The sequence below is a fragment of the Electrophorus electricus genome, chromosome 12 (assembly GCF_013358815.1).
Source record: "Electrophorus electricus isolate fEleEle1 chromosome 12, fEleEle1.pri, whole genome shotgun sequence".
Lineage (NCBI taxonomy): Eukaryota > Metazoa > Chordata > Actinopteri > Gymnotiformes > Gymnotidae > Electrophorus > Electrophorus electricus.
This window is the reverse complement of record NC_049546.1, coordinates 12,485,112-12,504,981: the sequence shown is the minus strand read 5'-3', so window position 1 is coordinate 12,504,981 and position 19,870 is coordinate 12,485,112. Positions and strand designations below refer to the sequence as shown.

The window sequence follows — 19,870 nt, the reverse complement described above, 5'->3', positions numbered from 1 at the left end:
GTTTCAACGAGTGGGTGGGGGTTAAAGATGTGGAGTCTGAGTGCCTTGAGAGACTGGCTACAGTTTCACAACCCAAAGCGAGGGTGGGGAGGAGGGGCTTAGGAAGTGCCCCATTATCCTGTATGCTCCACATCAGCTCCAAGCTGTGCGACGTGGACCTGCCAATGCTCAGCTTTCAGCTCCGTCGGCAGGCGGCCGATATGCAGGGCCACCACTGGAGAACTAAGCCTCCAGCCAGGGGATAAGAGGCACCGCATGGCCCCATGACTGCTGCTCGGAAAGCAGATGCCCACTGTCCTCGCCTCTTAGGCTTTATTAAATCTCTTCCACCGCTTCTGACAGCAGCCCTCTCCCTTGAGCGTGCAGAGGTGAGAATGGGCTAGGATATGCTGCCAGTGGTAGTCTGCCAGTACACAGGCTTCCTGCCTGACAACAGCCATGGCTGGCTGGGGAGACACTCTAACTGAGGCACTCAGAGAGAATATGCTGCTGTTATCTAGGAGATCGCACACAGGAACATGGTACGATTCCTTCTGCTTGACACAGTGATTTACAAGGAGACATAAAAGTGGAACATATCTGCACAGCCATTTTAGTGGTTAAATACATTGGCAAAAACAATCACATAAAACAAGCCTTACAGTGATCTGTAGAGTTGTTATTTGCACCACCTGACAGAAAATCATGGTATCTTATACATTTGTCATTAACCATGTGTTGTCATAAGAGGCCATCTATAGTTAGTTATGTCACCTTGCCCAAAGGCACAAGCTCCATTAAAGATTGCTCTGAATAAAGGTTGCTTAGTTGTTGGCATAACGGTTTAAGAGAGCAGACACGCTCTGTAAACTCTGAACTGAAGGGATCATAAGGAACATAATGGTATAACAACAGGTAATAAAATTGTCTACACCAATGTCCATAATGGAGGCTTCTGCCCAGCTGGGCCGTCAGTCAAAGGTTCTTGATTATAATTGGCTGGGATGGGCCTTCCTTGGGAGCCAGAGGTCATGTGTCCAAGCCCTGGTGGGATCCGCCGGCACACGGGCCATACTCACTGCCTGAAATTGGTTGCAGCTGAGCCAGATAGAGCACTCCCTTCATTGCGCTGTAATGATGGCATGGCATGCGAGCGGCTGAGCACTGCTTCCGACCCAGGTGAGACTTTTGACCTTACATCTGTTTCCTGTTGGTGAGCCAGAGCAGAGGGGATGCCGGGACAGACAGACGAGGCTGCTATCAAAGCTGACCATTTATAGCACAACGGGCTCCCAGTCTGAACCATCACCTAGAGGACAAGTTGACCTGTGCTGTCAAAGCAGCAATAAGGACTGATTTTGCTGAATAAGGAGGGGAGATGGACGCAAAAGCAGGTGAACAAGTCAAACAAAGAGACAGGCATGTTTTCTAATTCAAGGAAAATGGTATTTCCAAGATGTCAAAAATGGCCAAATGCTATGTCTCTTGACTCATCGGTTAAGCATCAGTAGTCCATAAACAGTAAAATCTTGTACATGTGGTTTGTTAGATAAATTAGCTGACAATTTTTCTTGGGATGTTCAATGGCTTTAAAACTGGGGAAATCAGACACAGTAAGACTAAATTTTGTCAAAGGTAAAAGAACACATAAAACAGTCTTTCCCCCCCATCTTAAAAATGGACATCTTTAGCAGGTGCAAAGTACTACACAAGCAACACTGATAATAAATGATAAAATAGCTTGTCACCTTAGTGTATGGTGTACATGTTAAAAACTTAATTCAAAATGGGAGAGCAACACAATGATAGTTATTTATTTGGTTATTTTAACAAATGTCCGCATTAGTTTTCCATAAGACACATCACAAACATGCAAAACCAACATCACAAGAGAATAGTTATATCAAATGCTTTTGCTTGAAAATAAAGGTGTGTATAAACAGAATCTAAATGGTTTTCCACATGTATCATAGTGCACAATGAAGGAATAGGGAAAAATAACACACATGTGGACATTTTCATTTTGTGTCAGAAATGCTTCAGTCTTTTTGGAAGGCTGTGCACATACATGAGATTTTTGTAATGAAAATTGGACCATTCATCCACTTGAACAGGCCTGCTATCATTACAGCAGGAAATATGTGGTGCTTTTTGTGGTATGTTTCATTTCCCTTCTTTTTTCCCTGCTGCCATTTCTATAAGTGGCATAGCTGCATTCTGAGCATCCAGCAACATGCAAAAATGAAAATACTATGTTCAGCCACTCCAAAATGTGACAATTGAACCCTTTCCCTTTGGGGTGTGCATTACGTTGTTGCTTATCTTCATAATGTTCTAATTCAGGGAAAATGTGCCCATCTTTTCATAAAATTGTCTGGATTTCAATATCACAATAGTCAGAACAGTGTCACAGTAGTAAAGCACACATATAATTTCCATTGCGTATTCCATATACAGTTATACATTCTTATTCCGAGCAAAGACATGACAAGTAGAATCCAACTCGTGCCCTCCATGGATTGATATGAATGCTCCTGCTCAGTAGCACCACCATGAGGCAAAGTGACACATGTACAGAGTCAGTTTTAATGCTTTTCAGAAGTCAGTCCCTTTCTGCATGCCTGGAGCTACATACTCACCCTTTCATTAACTACATCCATGCACATCCACTGACCACTCACTACTCTAGACTTGGTCTCGCCGTCTGGCCATCCGCTGAGAAAGCTCATCCTGTAAGCAAGCAATTTAAGTCATGTCAAATTTATTTATATAGCGCTTCTTACAACAGATGTTGTCACAAAGCAGCTTTACAAATGTCCGAGTCCAAGCCCCCAGTGAGAAAGCCAAGGGCGACAGTGGCAAGGAAAAACTCCCTAGAGCATGCGGAACCAAGACTCAAAGGGGGGGCGGGGGCATCCTCTTCTGGCCGACAACGGTCACCACAGGTTACTAAAAAAATTATGACAGTGCGAATCTTGGCTAAACACAAATAACTTGATATTTTAAATAATAAAAAGTACACACACATCAAATATGCCCTACAATACCTCTTGGGGGGAAAAAACAAAAACAAACAAACAAAAAAACTTAGTAATGGAAATAGTTACTTAATTCAGAAACTATATTAGAGTACTTTTATTTGGTGACTATTTTCATATACTCTGTATGTATAAATAAATCCCTATAAATGGAAATAATCTCTGTAGGTACAGCTATGAAACAATATCTCTCTTTATCATATTTGCATTAGCATTTACCCAACACAGAATAAGTAGGCCTTTTCCATTCTGACAGAATGGCTGGAGGGGTTCATACTATAGCAACAGTGTGACCGCCTTCAAGAGAAATGTACGAATGCTCAGCCTTTATATGGAAACTGAGCAGACAGTGATGAAAGGGTTGTGCTTTACCTGTTCCGGTGGTGCCACACTAGTGACAACAGAACCCATCTGTCCTTGAAGTAGTTCCATGTTCAAATCCAACCTGAGAATGGGGCATGCTCAAATGGCATTAAATACATCCAAGTAAGTTACTTTACTGGGTGCTTAAACGTGTAATGCCGATTAATGCATACTACTGATAAGCTTCCCTCTCACTGAAAGGGCTAGAAGATAGCTTTTTCTGGCTCGTGGGGTTTACTTTTCTGAGTCGTGATGGTTCTATGTGAGCGTGTCAGTTCGCTAATACTGCTGGCGCCTCCTGCTGGAGAATCCATTTTGTTGGGCATCTGTAAGGGCCTTTATCTCCAACTGAATGCAGTTATTGGAAGGAGCTGAGGACAGGCAGGTGGGTGAGAAAGAGTGGTACCACCAATCAGGCTTTGAGATGTGTGATCCAAACAGATGGCCAGCCTGAACTGTTTAGCTAAGGTGGGAGTTCTCATGCTGCCGCTTGTTTCCTTTGGCCTAAGGCTATTCATATCAGGCCTGGTGGGCAGTGGCTGGGTATGGGATTTGTGGAGGGAGTGCTGGCTGGCAGAGGTGCCTCACTGCACCACAAGCACAGCTTGGTTAGCTGTGTCTTCTGAAGCAGGAGCCATGGGATGGGGGTGGAGTTGGATTCAGCAGCCTGCTGAACAGGCAGAGACCAAGTTCATAGCCCGCCCACCCCCACCCCAAGCTCATGTTACAGCCTCTGGGTAACAGTTTGCCAACACAGGCATTAAGATTACCTACTTCATTCTGGTTCCATTAGCTGAGATGAGCTAAAGTGCTCTCTAGAACTTTCATCAGATAAAAATTTCTCAGGTGTACTTAGGATAGTGACTCATATTTCTCTCCCATTTCTTACAGCTTGGGCCAGATGGTATGAGCTATGAAGGCTAAAGGGGCTTTATACATCAAAACAGAGATGAAGCTGAGCTTGTAAAAATATAATGTGTAGTCATGAAGTGGCAATACTTTGAGCATGCTATATCTCTTTAATAAAACATGTCTAAATTACTAATGAGATTTAATAATAACAAAATCCTGTCAATGATCTATCCATAATATAAATTGCCTGTCTGAATGCATATGTTGAGAGAGAGAAAAAAAATTTCACTTTCTTGCTTTCAACCATTTAGCAACCTCTAATTCCAAAATTAAATACAGTCTCTCTTAATCAGTGTTGAAAAACAATGCATTCACCAAAAAAGCTTGAATACCATATGTGACATGTTTCTAAGATTACATTTTTATGGGAAATAAGTAGTCCGAATTTCATAACAATACCACATAAAAAATGAACTATTGCTTACCCAGCTTCACCTGCCATCTCATGCATTAGAGACTCCACTTCATTCTATAGCAACACATACAGTTTTGAGAAAGGAATATTACAAAAACTACTATATAAAAGTATCAAGTAAAAACCAGCTGAACTTGTTCATAGACAAAAAGGTCATGAAGGAAAAAAACAAAGGAAATTAAAGCGTGTGTGGAGGTGGGCAGTTGTGGTGGGCTGCAGTACCTGGGGTGTAGTCTGCGTGTGCGCAGGTGGGCTGCAGTACCTGGGGTGGTGTCAACGTGGTGGTGTTGCCCATAGTGTCTTCCATCTGCACTGTCTGCATATCCAGCATTTCAAATTGGTGCTCAAACCTGTCCATCAGAGCTGAGATCTGTGCAAGGCAATAAATAAGCAATAAGCATTCTTGAGTGCTCTAATTAAAACTAGGTAATCAGCCTGTTCGGTGTTCCTTGTTTGCCAGTTTAGGCTTCAGGATGATATTAAAATATCTGCTGACTATTGTCTGATAAAGTGTGCACACACAACACAAGTTTAACACACATTTCATTCATTCATTACTTTAATGATCTCTGTTTAGGTGAGGATCTGATTAGCCAGATTAATCTACAAGATGCTGTTAGCTAGCAATCAAGATATGTGCCTTTTGAGCCAAATTACAAATCACCAGATAGCACAGCAGATAACCTGATAACTAAACAAGTTGCCTATTAATAAATAAATAAACAATCAAATAAATAATTCAATTAACAATGTCACATGAATTAAGTTTGTTGCATGAAGACAGAAATATTTAACTAGGTAGTCCAGAGCTGACAATTCAATTGCAAACTTATTACATAGGTGCTTTGAAACCTATTTGGATATGACATTAAGGCAGGAAACAAATGACAGTAATTTAGGCTATTTAAAATGGGCAACATGAGAAGTTATAAACCACTTTATAAAGTCAGTAAATACTTGTATCATTGTAAAATGCAGCAGAACAAAATGGTGATGTGCTACTTCATGGAATATTCATATTAACTTGCAAAAGTGTAATTGAGACTAGAATGACCATGGAATGTTAAAAGCAGAGGGGTCAGTGTGTCCTGTAGCTTATCTGTTAACATTTAGGAAGCTCAGGTCTTTCTCCAGCTCAATTTACCCCAACATAATGTTGGGAAGCAACAAACTATGTATAGCAAGCATTAAACTATGTATGTGCACCATCACAAAATATGAGAAAGTATCTTAGAAGATTTTAAGCCATGTAAAATCTTTACTTTAACTGTAGCTTGGTGTAGAGTGTCACTGCTGCTGGAGAATAGGCCTAATCAGTACAAACCTAATCCATTAAATGAGTGCCTAAAACTAGGCTACAGTCTATAGATGCAATAAGCCAATATGCCTGAAAATAACTGAGCATGACCTTTAACAAAATGAACTGTTCTTTATTGGACCATTAACGACACAAAGAGTGCTTTATTGGAATGCCATATTAAAAACTTGCTTGGAACATTCTGAAGCACATTTTGGTAAGAGATTCAAGTTATGATTAAGATAACTATAGTTACAGTATGTAAACAAGGTTTGTTTAAAAAAGCTCCCACTGTGCAGTAGCCATTCGGTTGTGGATGTTTTTCTGTGCTTGTTTGTGTTATCAATGTTATCCTGTTGCACCACATCCGACAACAAGACCTTGCAGTATTATCAATATTTCCACTTCAAACAACAGATAGGAGCAAGATATGGGCATTCAAACTACTATGGGTAGCTCAGTTTAACATTAACACTGTCAGACAAGTGCAATGTTTTAAGTACAAACAGACTTATAGCACATATATGGTTAATATAGACTCAAAAGGCTAAACGGACTAAACCCAGCAAGATACTTGCTTAGTTTAAACTAATCAGATTTAGATGCTATGGCCAAACATTTATAATCACCTTTTCCAAGTTCAAGCTCTTTAGTGTTATCATCCATAGACTTAACAACATCTGCCATAGATTTGGTGACCTGTGCAAGCAATGTGTATATATATTATACACATGATATCATGGTAGTACAAAGTCCCATTTCAGAAGCAGAACATCAGGCGCAAAAGAATTTTAAATATTAAGTTATGAAAGGATATTACCCTTAAAAAACAATTTCTTAGCTTCACAGGTAGATGTCACTCTCAACAAGGGCATGTGGCCTGTCTTAATCTTTACATTCATATTTTTACTCGTACTCAAAATAAGTTCCAAAATAATTAGGAATACTTTTTAAATTTTCATTATAACAGACATTTTGTGGATGAAAACCAGCCTTGGCATATGTGGTTATACATGGATTATTTGGTCTTTATATGGTTCTTACCTTATTTGTGTTTACAGCCATTTGCACTCGTTTGTATTCGTGCTACCTCTGTGATGCCTTTCTAGCTAGGCTGAAAAGCAATGCAATAGCAATAAAATACAACAGCAGTAAACAGGTTCTGACTGGCAGTGAACATTTCCCATCAACAACAGCTAAGCCAGTCCACTTAAATACCAACTTAAAGGGTGAGGTACTAGTGTTCTTCTCTTCTTTGCCAAAAAAATAAAATAAAATAAACCACCACACAAACAAAAAACCTTTCAGACAACTATGGAGAAAACAAAAAACAAAACTTTATATATATATATATATATATATATATATATATATATATATATATATACACTTTTTTTTTTTTTTTTTTTTTTCCCCAAAAGAATTCATCAAATATTTCCACTCTGGATTACTTTATCTTAGCTGAAAAAGGTTATTGCTGTTGTTTACATAGCTAGCTATCTAGCTAGCTAACAATTCCAGATCTTATGTAAATTAGCTAACATAATCTAGTTTACAATTAACAACAAACAGTCAACGGACGCCTTCAGAAAACGTTTCAGAATAGCTATCTGACTAACGCGGTCAAGTTGCCAGTTTTAGCTAGATAACTAACTAGAAACACTAGCGGGTAAAAGCAAAGAAGCAAAGCAAACAACCATTCGTGGCTATGAGGCTAATGAAGGATACGTTCCAAATTTGACATATTGGAATCTTCAGCAGACACTTCCGATAACAGTTTAGGATATAATGCTTGATAATTATTGTTATGGTTTTCCATGACAGCAAGAAAGCCACTTCCGTCTACACAATTACGACAGCGCTGACGCCGCACCGTCGTAGTCACGCCTTTGAAGGCGTGCTCCGTTGACGTCACATGCTTTCGGGCTCTCGTCCGAGCTCGTGCTCAAATCAGACATTTTTTAATAGACTCCGTTCTATGTCGGTTGTTGTACAAATCTAGTGACGTCATTTTTATTTTTGGAAACGAGTAAACTGACCTTTCATCTACTTCCTAGCACATTTGGGCTTAGCATTTATAGTGCTCACTGGAACATTGTTAAAAGCTATGTCTAGAACTCGGATAGTTCACTTGAATTTCCTTGCTAGGTTTCCGCAATTTGTTTGGCGACATTTCAAAAGAGCATGAATTTGAGCTCTGATTTTACACACACAAAGTTACCGGCTTCACAATAAACATGTAAGCCTTGATCCAAACATTTAATTTTGTTTTTTGCATTGTCACGATTGGCTATATCTTGGTCTATTGCAATTTCCGATAAATATAATGGCGTTGTCATCATTCGTGCTTTTAGAATAATATGTCTATTATTAACCTATAGGCATATTTATTTTTCTTTCCCAGGGCAGCTGTTGGCTACTAATTATGGTGTTATGTTCCATGAACAATGCTGCAGTTAATAGTCTTTCATACTACGAAGGTATATTATCACTTTTATCCTATGCTGAAAACAATATTTAGTGTTCCCTGTTATTATCCACGCTGCGGTGAGTGAGAAAAGGTCCAGAAATGCCCGCTTATGACCGGAAGATTCACGAATCCGAGTGGGAGTATCAATGAGGAGAGCCTGGAGCAACGACAAGTTTGTCTGGACTTTCACTGCGGAGAGCCATCGTTGACGTGGGCAAGGGTGGGGGAGGGGTTGATTGATGATTGGGTTTGCGTCTCTACATCACGGGAGCCAGAGAGAGGGATGAGTCACTGACTGCCTGATACAATATTCAGTGCGGCCACAGCACTGCAGCGCGTGTGCGTAGCATTCTCCACAGGCCGACAAGCCCTTTAATTTTTTTGTTTTGTTTTGTTTAACTCGCAAACACTCAGAGTTTCAAAACATATATCCTTGTGTGGCCACTGCCTACTGTATGGCTTAAGAGGGTATTAATGAAATAATCTGACAAATGTAATTTAAAATAGCATGCTGGAAATGCATACGGGTTTATGCTGAAATGCATTATTGCAACAGCTGTCGGCTGAAATCCAGTTGTTTGTACAATGTATTAAAGTAAATTGTTTAAACATCTAGATGGAGGAAACAAAAGCTCACAAATAAGGACACTTGGAATGCTGGATATTCGTGCTTAGTTATTGGAATCTGTTTTAGAATAAAAATAGGCTACAGTACTGTGACACATGAAACTGCAATTACTCATTTTTGGATTAGTGTAACCTGTTATAATATGCGATGCTGAATACTTTAATGTCTTGATATTAATGTCTTGATGTATAGCTAAATGCAGGTTTAACAGTTTTTTCAGATATCTGGAGAATCGTGTAGGTTAGTTGTATGTCCCGCCTCTGGTAGTATCTTTCATGTAGGCCACTAGGTTTATTTTTAATCAGCAGACTATATATCTTAGACCTTCCGAACACATTACAGGCATCAGAGAGTATGGAAAGGAGTTACTGATGTTTGCTCCTAGCTTTTGATAGTAGGCTATGCATGTCCCCAGTGTTGGTTCAGTAGACTCAGTGAATGATTCGACAACTTACTACTTCATCTGTTGGCAAATCTCTCCAGGCTACTTATGAGAGCAATGGATAGTTCGATGGTTCTCGTATAACAAAAAGATACCCTACACATACATATGCATACACTTGACACCTGTTAACTCTCGCTCTTCAATCTTTTGATATCTGGCGTTGTGTGGACTACCTTAAAACTGTGACGACAGGTCGCCATGGAAACTGCTTTACGCTTCAGGCTCTGGGGGAGAAAACAGTGAGATATATTTAAGAGTTTCGTTTCAGAACCACGCTCAGCCTGGACAGCGACCGTACACTGCGCACTGCTTCACTTCGGAAATCAACCAAATGAACCCCAACAAGCAGACCCAGTGACCCAATCATTATTGGATTCTACGTTCTGGAATTCAACACAGACGATCAAGGTTCCGTTTTTATTGTCATCTAAGGTGAGTTGAGGAATTTCCATCATTTCAGCATGAGTTTTAGAGACCCCTCATTTTGAGTAGAATGGATTCGGTTTGTTATTAACAGTGCCAGAACTTAATGAATTGCAGATTCAGAGAATTGCAGATACAAAATATTCTACATTCACATATGATTATTTACTCACAAGTTTGTTTATGATCGTAGGCATGGTCCTCATGGCGAAGTTTTAAAAACATATGGCCAAGTAGCGAATTCATATCGACTTGCTGTGAATCACTAGTCAATCGTAACAAAGGGAGCAAGGAAGCGGTAGATTAGCCTTTAAGCATCTGTGCTGCAATAGGCTTCGGACTTAATTTGACGTTCCTATAGTACATTGACTGCACGAAATAACAAATAGGCTAGTGGATAAAGAGTAATATTTATTACAGATGTTTTTCAATCACCATCAAGCTTGAACATGAGCTTGCACACGAATCAAAGAGTCTAAATTCAACCCGAAATTTGGCGAATGAATCAAAGCAGATTCATACGCCTAATGTACTGCTGAAAGTGGGGGCTGTCACGCGCGTGCAGGGCGTGCGTGTCAAATCAGAGACGCAGTCTTCGCCGCGTCGTTGTTTTGCGAGTGAGCCACGAAGTGCACAACTGCTCTGAAGTTTCAGACGCAGTCAGTAGCTTACATTTAGCAGCTGTGAACAATGGGAAATTTACAATGTATGTAAAACAAGTAGATTATTAATTGTAGTAGTGGTCGTATTAAAAGGCGATCTAAAGTTTCGATATAAATGCATGCGATCATTTATCAACACTAAGTGACGCAAGGATCAACAATCATGAAACATTTTGCTTAAAGTATGCCTTCTTTTGTTGAAAGGATAAATTGAAGGCAGGTGGGAAAGCGCATCTGGGTGCAGTTTTTTTTTTTTTTTTTTTTTTTTCCAGCTATGACTCACACCGGCTTGTTTGCGGGAGAGAGCAAGGGGGAGAGGGGCGGGGGAGGCAAGGGGTGTAGAAAGAAAACAAAATCATACTGCCGCATCACTCTAATTCACCATTAGCCATTTTCTTGTCTTTTTAAGGAGATACCAAACGTCAGAATGGCAAAGACCTTTAGATTTTAGTGGAGGAACAGTTAGGAGTGACAGGCATTCGGAATTCAGGTGCAAAGTTGTTAAGATGACTGTGGGACCCATAGCTCAACATGGCCCTTAGCTGGCTTATAATATAATTAAATACGTCATGTCTCCTCCCCTCATGGTTCAGTTCTCTTATTCACGTCTTGTGGACCCTAGAGGAGCAAATGGAAATGCAGATCCTGAAAAACTTCCTATTGACTTCATTATTGTTTAGTGAAGCAGATTATCTTATCTTTATTCAGTTGAACACCGGGAAAACAACAGTCACCGCTAGTATAACAATGTTCCAGAAATGCAAACAAAGCCATAACATCAGTGAAATATAGACTTTTTGCATAGCCCAAGTTGTTCAGCTAGCCTATTAAAGTAGACTAACATAAACAATTTCATTGCAAGTCCTTTTAATGTCTGCAAGTGCCTAAGCAGACTTATTTAATTAATTGCTGTTACATTTATGTTAATTGCTTAAGGTATCATAGGAGAAGTTTTGTTAATGTAAAAAATATCATTTTGGAGATCAGACGCAAGTGGGTCCAAGCACTCTGGGCCACTATAGGGACTTTTAAAAATAAAAAAGAGAAGAGCAGTCATATTTCATAGAAACGACAATCTTCTGAAATGCAGTAGGCTTTGATGATGTTCTGTGTTTTCAGAGTTGTTATTATTAACTCAAATGAATGAATCAAAGCCTAAGACTAGTTACAAAAGTAGTTTTTGCAAACCTCTCACCAAAGCAGTAAAGTTAAAATACATTGAAAAACACTTTTTTTTGGCAAAATTGTGAGGCACACAGAACAAAACAATGCAAACTGCATGTTATTACCAATAACAAGTACATACGTTAAAAACAGAGATGTTTATATTTTTAAAGTGATTAATATGATTGTCAATTTCAGTGGCTAATCAATTATAATTTTTATGCTTTAATAGAGAATAGAGATGGATAAGAGAATCAGGATTTTATTTAGACAATTCTAATCTAATCCAAAGATTTTGTCAAATTGGACAATTTTTAAAATGTCACAATTTTCAAATCTGTAAAAATTAAACCCCATTGAATAAGTGATTGCCATGATGAACATATTTGCACATTATTATGCCCCCTACTGACAAATGTATTCAAAAGATTGCAGACTACCACAAAGTAATATATATGCCAGTGAAGTTTGGTGAGAATAAAGCATTGTTGCAGCTGTTTAAGTCTACCAGGTTCTGCCCCTAAACAGTTATTGGCATGGGTCTATCATATTGTTTACAAACGTCAACATATATATTGAGACATATTGTGTTTGAGCAAAAAAATCTAGGACTAGTCTGCAAAAGCAGATTCTGCATAATATGTACGTGATCTCAAATGCATCAACTATTGTTTATGCATTTTTGATAGGTCTGCATGATCTATCAAAGAACTGAAAAACTCATGGTTCAGCAGCTATACAGTAAAACATAAAATGCAGTGCCAAGGTCTCAGGGAGGCACTAGCCATGTGGCCACACCTGTAGTACACAAACTTGTTTATACATTTTATCAAACAATTTTCTATATGAGGGTGATCTGTTTGTCTGAATTAACTAACTGCTTGTTACCCCAACTTTCATACATCAAACCTCACATTTTGTGGCCATTCACTAGCCTTTCACTTAGTGAAGAATTACTCAGAATTATTGGTATGTCTATGTATTAGCTGCACAATGCTAATAAATCAGTATGATTGTTTAAATGCATAATTGTATCTACATGCACACTAGAATAGACAGACACAACAAGGATACAACTATATATTCTATATTCAAAAAAGATAGATAGATAGATAGATAGATAGATAGATAGATAGATAGATAGATAGATAGATAGATAGATAGATAGATAGATAGATAGATAGATAGATCTATTATTTAATGACGCTAAGATGATTAATGCATTCCATTGGCTGTGAGTCATTCAGATGAACCCTGTTGGCAATCAATAGTCACTGTCTGGCACTGGCTTACTGATCTAATATTGGAGCCTTATTTTGTCAGGCACAGAGTTATTTTAAAGGTTTATAGAAAATTATTTGTATAATTCTATGTGGTTCATTTCTACCCAGTAGACACCCCAAAATCACTGCTCTGGTGTTTTCCACCATTCCATAAAATTGATTAAGTCTATGTTAAATTTATTTCATATCATAAAATGTACAAAGCTTTCTTTATAACTAAATGTTGTGACTCCCCACCCAAAGGCTGTGAAACATTATACAGTCCTTTACCTCACAGAATGAGTCATCTAGTGAAGATACTGACAAAGAAGAATGCGTTTTCTTACCCACACAGGAACAGAGAAAACATCTTTGTCAAAATGTGCAAAAAATGAAATTTAAATCATAGCATAGAGGGATAACCTTGTCAATTTACTCTTATGTTTTGATAAAAAAGATCAATTGTTCTAGATATAATTTTTGCAGCACTGCTAACTAAACTGTGAAACCAAGCAGCATAAATTCTCACAACATATGTCCATGAATTCTGTTTGATTTTGAACATATTTTGAGTCATCTGCACTAATGAAAATAAAGAGGCTGTTGCACCACATATGATAATTACACAGACTTTGATTTGAAGCCAATTAATGAAGATACTGAAAGCTAAATATTATTCAGCTTGGATCATCACTGGGATATTGCATGTATAGAGGATAATAAAAATCCCAGCACTTATCATCATTTGAGTTTCATTTCATTTGGAGACAAAAAACTCTGAAAATGCTATAAAACAAAAGGGACAGAAAGAGTGTTCAGCATAACTGTGTGGCACACACTTTAATTTGAGCACTCAAAACTTTTTTTTCAGAAACCCTTTTGTAACACACACTATTTTCATCAATTATTTCTCTTTCCCTCTTTCTTTCTCTTTTTTCTCTTTCCCTGTCCCCATCTCTCTATTTTCTCCCTTCCTGCAGAACATGACGGAGGTGAAAGATGACCGGAGATTCCATAATCTAACACAGGAGCAAGTGGACACGCTGGATCAGGTTCTTACAGAAGTCATTCCCATTCATGGAAGGGGCAACTTCCCTACTCTGGAAATTAAGCCCAAGGATATTATCCATGTTGTCAGAGATAGGCTGATTTCCAAGAAAATCAAGGTGAGGGATGTGCGTCTCAATGGCTCCACAGCAAGCCATGTACTAGTCAAAGAGAATGGCACTAGTTATAAGGACTTAGATATTATCTTTGGTGTGGAACTTCCTAAACAGGAAGATTTCCAGATCATAAAAGAAGTGGTCCTGGGTTGTCTTCTGGACTTTCTACCACAAGGAGTGAACAAGGATAAAATTACGGCTCTCACCATGAAGGAGGCCTATGTGCAGAAGATGGTCAAAGTCTTCACTGAACATGACCGATGGAGTCTTATCTCACTCTCCAACAATAGTGGTAAGAATGTGGAGCTCAAGTTTGTCAGCTCTCTGCGTCGGCAGTTTGAATTCAGCGTAGACTCCTTCCAGATCATCCTGGACACTATGTTGGAGTCCTACCTTGAGGCTGAGCGAAAGGAAGCTGCACAACGCAAAGGGAAAGAACAGGATGTTTTCAAGATTCAAAGCACTGGCCCTCAGATAGGTATATTACATGAGCAGTCCATGTCTGCTGGTACAGAAAGCCACAGTAAAACAGACATTGATATGACAGGTGAAACAATAGACATACCCAGTTTGCGTGAATGTGCATGCCACAGTGAAATAGAAATGACAGAGGACCAATATGAGCCTTCCACAAAAGAAACTACACTTGAAGTGATCCATAAAGAGACTGAAGAGCTGAGTGAATCTATAACTATGCCTGAAACTGCTGAAGAAATATCAGAACAGTCTGACACAACCATTCTTATGAAACAAACAGTTGAGAATAATGAAAATAATTTTGTTTGCAAAAAGAAAGAAAAGGAAATGCTGGAAGATAATTCAGAAGGGGTCAGTACTGGTTTACATGTTGAAAGTGAACAGGTGATCAGTGAAGAAAATAAAGACACCAATGAAAGTGACGCGCAGCTCCCAGACCCTCAGACAAATGTACTGATGGAGGAATCTAAAGAGCTTGAAAGCATGTTGTCTCCAGAGACAGTCCCTGTGGAATATGCCCATAAAACAGAGCATGCAGACCTTCCATGTGAGCCAGTGCAGACTACAGAAAAAACAACCGAACCTATGACACTCACTGAACAGTGCACATACCAGCCTCTTCCTCCTCCTACCAGCATTATTACACAAACAACAGTAGATACAAACAATGAATACCCTTTACCACCTCCTGCCAAAAAAACAAGTCGAAGTTCACACATGATCGTTCTTAAACATTCCTCACCAAAACCTCCCAGGAAAATGTCTAAAAAGGTTACATGTATACCACACTCAGCAGAAAAATCTTTATCAAAAGTCTCAAAAGTTCAATCTTGTCAGCTTGTCAGCCATTCAATTAATGGAGGTGACCCAAATGAACCAATGCCTATGCAAGTTGAATTGCCTAGTCTTACCACAAACTGCTTAGAGTCATTAGCCAGTGCCTCACATGACAATGAGACTCTGTTTAGAATATTGGACATTTCCACCCCAGCCTTTAGTGTTGCATCCCAGGAGAATGGTACACACTCAAAAAAGACACTTTCTCTATCCTTGTCTCCAGAAGAAAATGTTCAAACTCAAGTACAGACCTCAGAGCCAGAGACTGGTGAATCTTCTAATCATTCTATTCTAAGCCCTTTGTCCAAACCTTTTAGTTTCCCAAAGGACCAAAACAAGGTGATACAATCTTTTCCTGAAAAGGTGACAAAAACAACACCTCAGTCAGTTAAACCACTTATTCAGGTAAATTCTCAATCCATAGTTCAGATAGACGATGACCCTGATCTCAGTCTGAACTCTGCCTCCAAAGAGGAGACTGATCTTGCTGCTCAAACTGCTGAGTGTGCTCTAGAATATTTCAAATCCCCAGATACTGCCTCTCAGACAGTAGACTCTTCCTCAAAGTCACTGACACCTCTGTCTACAAATCTTATTACTGATTCAGAGGAAGTAGAAAACACTACCCAAGGCTTGGTGCTTCCTGTTATTTCATCACAGGTTCCTGAGCCCTCCATATCATGCCTGCAGCCTCAGGAACCACTTGTGTCTTGTACTCAGACTCTAGAATCTTCAGTGTTAATGTCACACCTTCTAGAGCCACCTATTTTAATACCACCAGCTCAAGATCTCTCAGTGTTACCAACAGATTTTCTAAAACCACCTGAAATATTGTCATGTCTTCTAGAACCTCCCTTTTCCTCATCGGAGAACCAGCAGTATTGTGTACAACCCTCAAATGTTTTGGAATCTTCCACATTGTTGTCTGAGGGATCAGAGTCTTCTGTAGTGTCCTTTCAAACTCTGGAACCACCTGAAAGATGTCCACAGATCATAGAACTTTCTAAAGAATCACTCCAAGATATACATCCCTCCATATCACCAGCTGAAGTCCTACAGTCTCCTATTCCACTAGAGTTAGAAACTTCAGTAGAGACTTCACAGAGTTCAAATCCATCAGACTCTGAGACTAAAGAGGTTCATCCATGTCCCAGAGAGGTGCCGTCTGTTACAGTGGTGGCAGAAAGCATGTATGGAGATTTTGAGCAGGCCATGGACCACTTGCGTTACCGGCTAATTGCAACACGCAATCCAGAGGAAATCCGGGGAGGTGGCTTGCTCAAGTACAGCAACCTGCTGGTTCGGGACTTTAAACCTGCTAGTGAAACAGAAATTAAGACATTAGAACGTTACATGTGCTCCCGCTTCTTTATTGACTTTCCAGACGTGAATGAGCAGCAGAGGAAGATTGAGTCATATCTGCGCAATCACTTCATTGGTGAAGAGAAGAGCAAGTATGACTACTTGATGACACTGCGGCGGGTGGTCAATGAGAGCACCGTGTGTCTGATGGGCCACGAGAGGCGGCAGACACTCAACATGATTACCATTCTAGCTCTCAAGGTCCTAGGGGAGCAGAACATCATCCCTAACACCAACAATGTTACCTGTTACTACCAGCCTGCTCCATATATGGCTGACCACAACTTCGGCAACTATTACATTGCCAATGGCCAGTCGCCACTTATATATCACCCATATCCCCTACACATACACATGCAGACTGGACTGGTTTAGCACTGAATAGCTGCCAGTGAGCAGAACCTCAACCTCCTGCAACCTAAAATAGCTACCACAAATAAAAACAAATTCTCAGCATGAGCACTTAGTTGAGCAAAATCCTAATTTGAGTGCTTTTAACTTAGAAAAAAAGACAATTCTGTATGTAAATCTGGAATTCACAGTAGTTTTGGTTGCCAATAGAGTCACTCTGAATATCTAGGGTACCATATCTGTCCTGGACTTATAGACAGCCTGTGTTGAAATCAGAACAGATGAAAATCAGTGGAAATCGAATACACTAAAACATCAGTTAAAGGCCATTGCACTAGTAGAGTCTACAGCTACCAGTAATGAATGTGCCACATTCAAAGGAATGTTCTAGAAACATGAGGCTGGAGAAAAAGGGAGATAGTGAGGGTGAGCAAGACAGGAAGCTAGATGGAGAAAATAATAATTAACTAGAGTATTTTCTTTTCCTTCTTTTCCTAGCCTTGTAAAATGTATAAAAATAATATATGAAATTAGGATTGTTAATCTGGCCAGATCTATTGTTCTCTTATCAGAGGAACATGAATATTTTCTGATTAGTTGTTTGTAGTCATCTTATTCACAATCATGAAAGAACAGTGCAAAATTAATTACATTGAAAAACACCTAAATTAGATTACAATGTGCCAATTTTTAAACATATCATGGCTCTACAGTGCCAAACGTACACAAAATGCAGTCATGCTGTAAGATACATTTTCATCTGATAGTCAACTTTTATAGACTGAAATATCAAGTAAATTTCTTAAATTGCTTTACGAAATCCAGGACCATATTCCTGAGCCAGATTATTATACTTGAATTACAATGCAAAAATACAGTATTTTACAAGGTGTTGGTTTTAACTGCAAACATTCTTGGTGTCTATAGAAATTTTATAGCATATTATGACGTGATTAAGAGGGAATTATGAGAGATGTATTCAATTTATTCCCATCGTACATTTTTAGGGGCAAGCCTAGGAAGTCAATGACTCATGGCTCAGCTCTATGGCGATTCTTACCAGCTGCATGATTGATCTCAGATGTAAACCAGAGTGAAATTTATATGAAGTGAAATGTCTGTATCTCTTCCATTCGGCCTTTTATCCTTGTTGGCTGTAAATGTTTTGTTTGTGTGTCCAGAATGTGAATTATGTTTTTTGGATAGTTGTCAAAGACCATTGCACGCATAGGCGTGAGAGAACTGAGAAGTGTTGTCACCGAAAATCTTACTGCCAAATTTCACCACATGAAGACTTGAGTCATACTGGAGTCTAATGAACTTGCAAAAGTACACATTGACTGCAATGAGGGAGAAAAAAAAAAGCTCTTAATGAATTGTGTAGGTATCATTTGTGTATCTGTGATGCACAAAGTCAACTTTATGGACTGAGTAATATGCAGCTCTGCTTTTATTCACCATACAATGCATATTTAGGCTCAAAGGAACTAAGGCATGGGAGAACACTATGTTTCTCTAATGGACATTAGAGTGTGGAAATTTCATCTTATCAGGAGTGCCCGAGGTGCAAATATACATTTTTTAACGTTAGTAACAAAAACTCGTATATTTTTCCAAGAAAAAAAATTTAACATCATAGGACAGTACAAAGAGTTTGTGCATGTGCACACACAAACACACACACATACACACACAGATATAAATGATAGTTATATATAGATAAGATGCCAAGAAGAGTCTGTGGTTGAGATAGATCTTTCAGAGTAATATAATCTTATGTCACTGTTTATAAGTTGTGGAGTTCCCTTTTCTTGTGAGGTCCTAGCTTTGAATTTGTGAAGTATTATACCTTAGCTTCACTGTATGATATCTTCGAGTCCCTTATGGTGTCTTGCCCTAATGTTTTTGTCTACTTTTTAAATCTGGCTTTACCGCCAAAACCTTTAGTAACACTGTGCTTAGACATAGGTTTAGACTGGTTTGAATTGTTTACCTAAGCAAGGCTTGCAACCATACACCAACCATGGAACCATAAAAAAAAAAACAGTTGACCAAAGATGGAGTTTGTAGGAAAACTTAAGTGCCTAAATGAAGGTCATTAGTATCTGAACTACCACTATTACAAAAAGGAGAGACAGAAAAGAAAAAAAAAACACAGAAAAGGGGACAAACAAGCAAAGAGAGGGAAAGGGAGAGACAGAGACAAAGAAAGAGGAGGAACCTCCTGCAGAAAACAAATGCAGTTGCAGCTTGTCCTCATTATTTCAAGTGTATGTTTTCTCCTTGCCTTCCTCTAGTGCTGATTGTGTTGATGTCAGTTCTGTAGTTCTTTAATATGGCTGCTTTATGTACCTTTAATTTAAAAAAAAAAAAAATATATATATATATATATATAGATCCACTTATCCACACATCTGTATTTTGTCTTCTGTCTATCCTGTCATAAGGGGTATAAATACTGCACAGTCTCCTCAAATACTGAATGAAAATGTTTGTTAATTTATAAATATGTTTTAGGTTAAGTAGTACAAAGAGTGGTTTAAGTTATTTGAAGGTCTTGTTGAAGAGATGATAACATCCCCATATTATTAACCTTCCTTTTCAGCTGTATAGATGATAGAT

General features: G+C 38.9%; 2 protein-coding genes across 9 annotated transcripts; one reads left to right on the top strand and one right to left on the bottom strand.

Moving 5' to 3' along the window:
• Positions 1-588: 588 nt before the first annotated feature.
• On the bottom strand, positions 589-9,739 carry LOC113574186 (charged multivesicular body protein 1b-like). 8 transcript variants are annotated; one of them, XM_027004933.2, is made up of 7 exons: positions 7,049-7,316; positions 6,634-6,703; positions 4,970-5,077; positions 4,718-4,761; positions 3,390-3,462; positions 2,619-2,709; positions 589-1,288 (listed from the first exon to the last, which is right to left on the bottom strand). In XM_027004933.2, exons 2-6 carry the CDS (start codon positions 6,682-6,684, stop codon positions 2,665-2,667), a joined length of 321 nt encoding a protein of 106 aa, XP_026860734.2. In that variant the 5' UTR covers positions 6,685-6,703; positions 7,049-7,316; the 3' UTR covers positions 589-1,288; positions 2,619-2,664. The 8 variants fall into 8 exon arrangements, 5 of the variants coding, with proteins under 5 accessions (XP_026860734.2, XP_026860735.2, XP_026860733.2 ...); XM_027004934.2 differs by having other exon boundaries at positions 589-1,186; XR_003410295.2 differs by lacking the exon at positions 589-1,288 and adding an exon at positions 7,702-7,859 and having other exon boundaries at positions 1,776-2,709; positions 4,930-5,077; positions 7,049-7,118.
• A 100-nt stretch (positions 9,740-9,839) lies between these two features.
• Positions 9,840-19,612, top strand: LOC113574185. Its single transcript, XM_027004930.2, has 2 exons — positions 9,840-9,979; positions 14,039-19,612. Exon 2 carries the CDS (start codon positions 14,042-14,044, stop codon positions 17,270-17,272), a length of 3,231 nt encoding a protein of 1,076 aa, XP_026860731.2. The 5' UTR covers positions 9,840-9,979; positions 14,039-14,041; the 3' UTR covers positions 17,273-19,612.
• The last annotated feature ends 258 nt before the right edge of the window (positions 19,613-19,870 follow it).

Coding starts and splice junctions, on each gene's coding strand:
- LOC113574186 (XM_027004933.2), bottom strand. CDS start 6,684: ATGTTGTTAAGTCTATGGATGATAACACTAAAGAGCTTGAACTTGGAA. Junction 5,078..6,633: donor AGAGCTTGAACTTGGAAAAG/GTGATTATAAAT, acceptor TGCCTTGCACAG/ATCTCAGCTCTGATGGACAG. Junction 3,463..4,717: donor GAGATGGCAGGTGAAGCTGG/GTAAGCAATAGT, acceptor CCCCATTCTCAG/GTTGGATTTGAACATGGAAC.
- LOC113574185 (XM_027004930.2), top strand. CDS start 14,042: ATGACGGAGGTGAAAGATGACCGGAGATTCCATAATCTAACACAGGAG.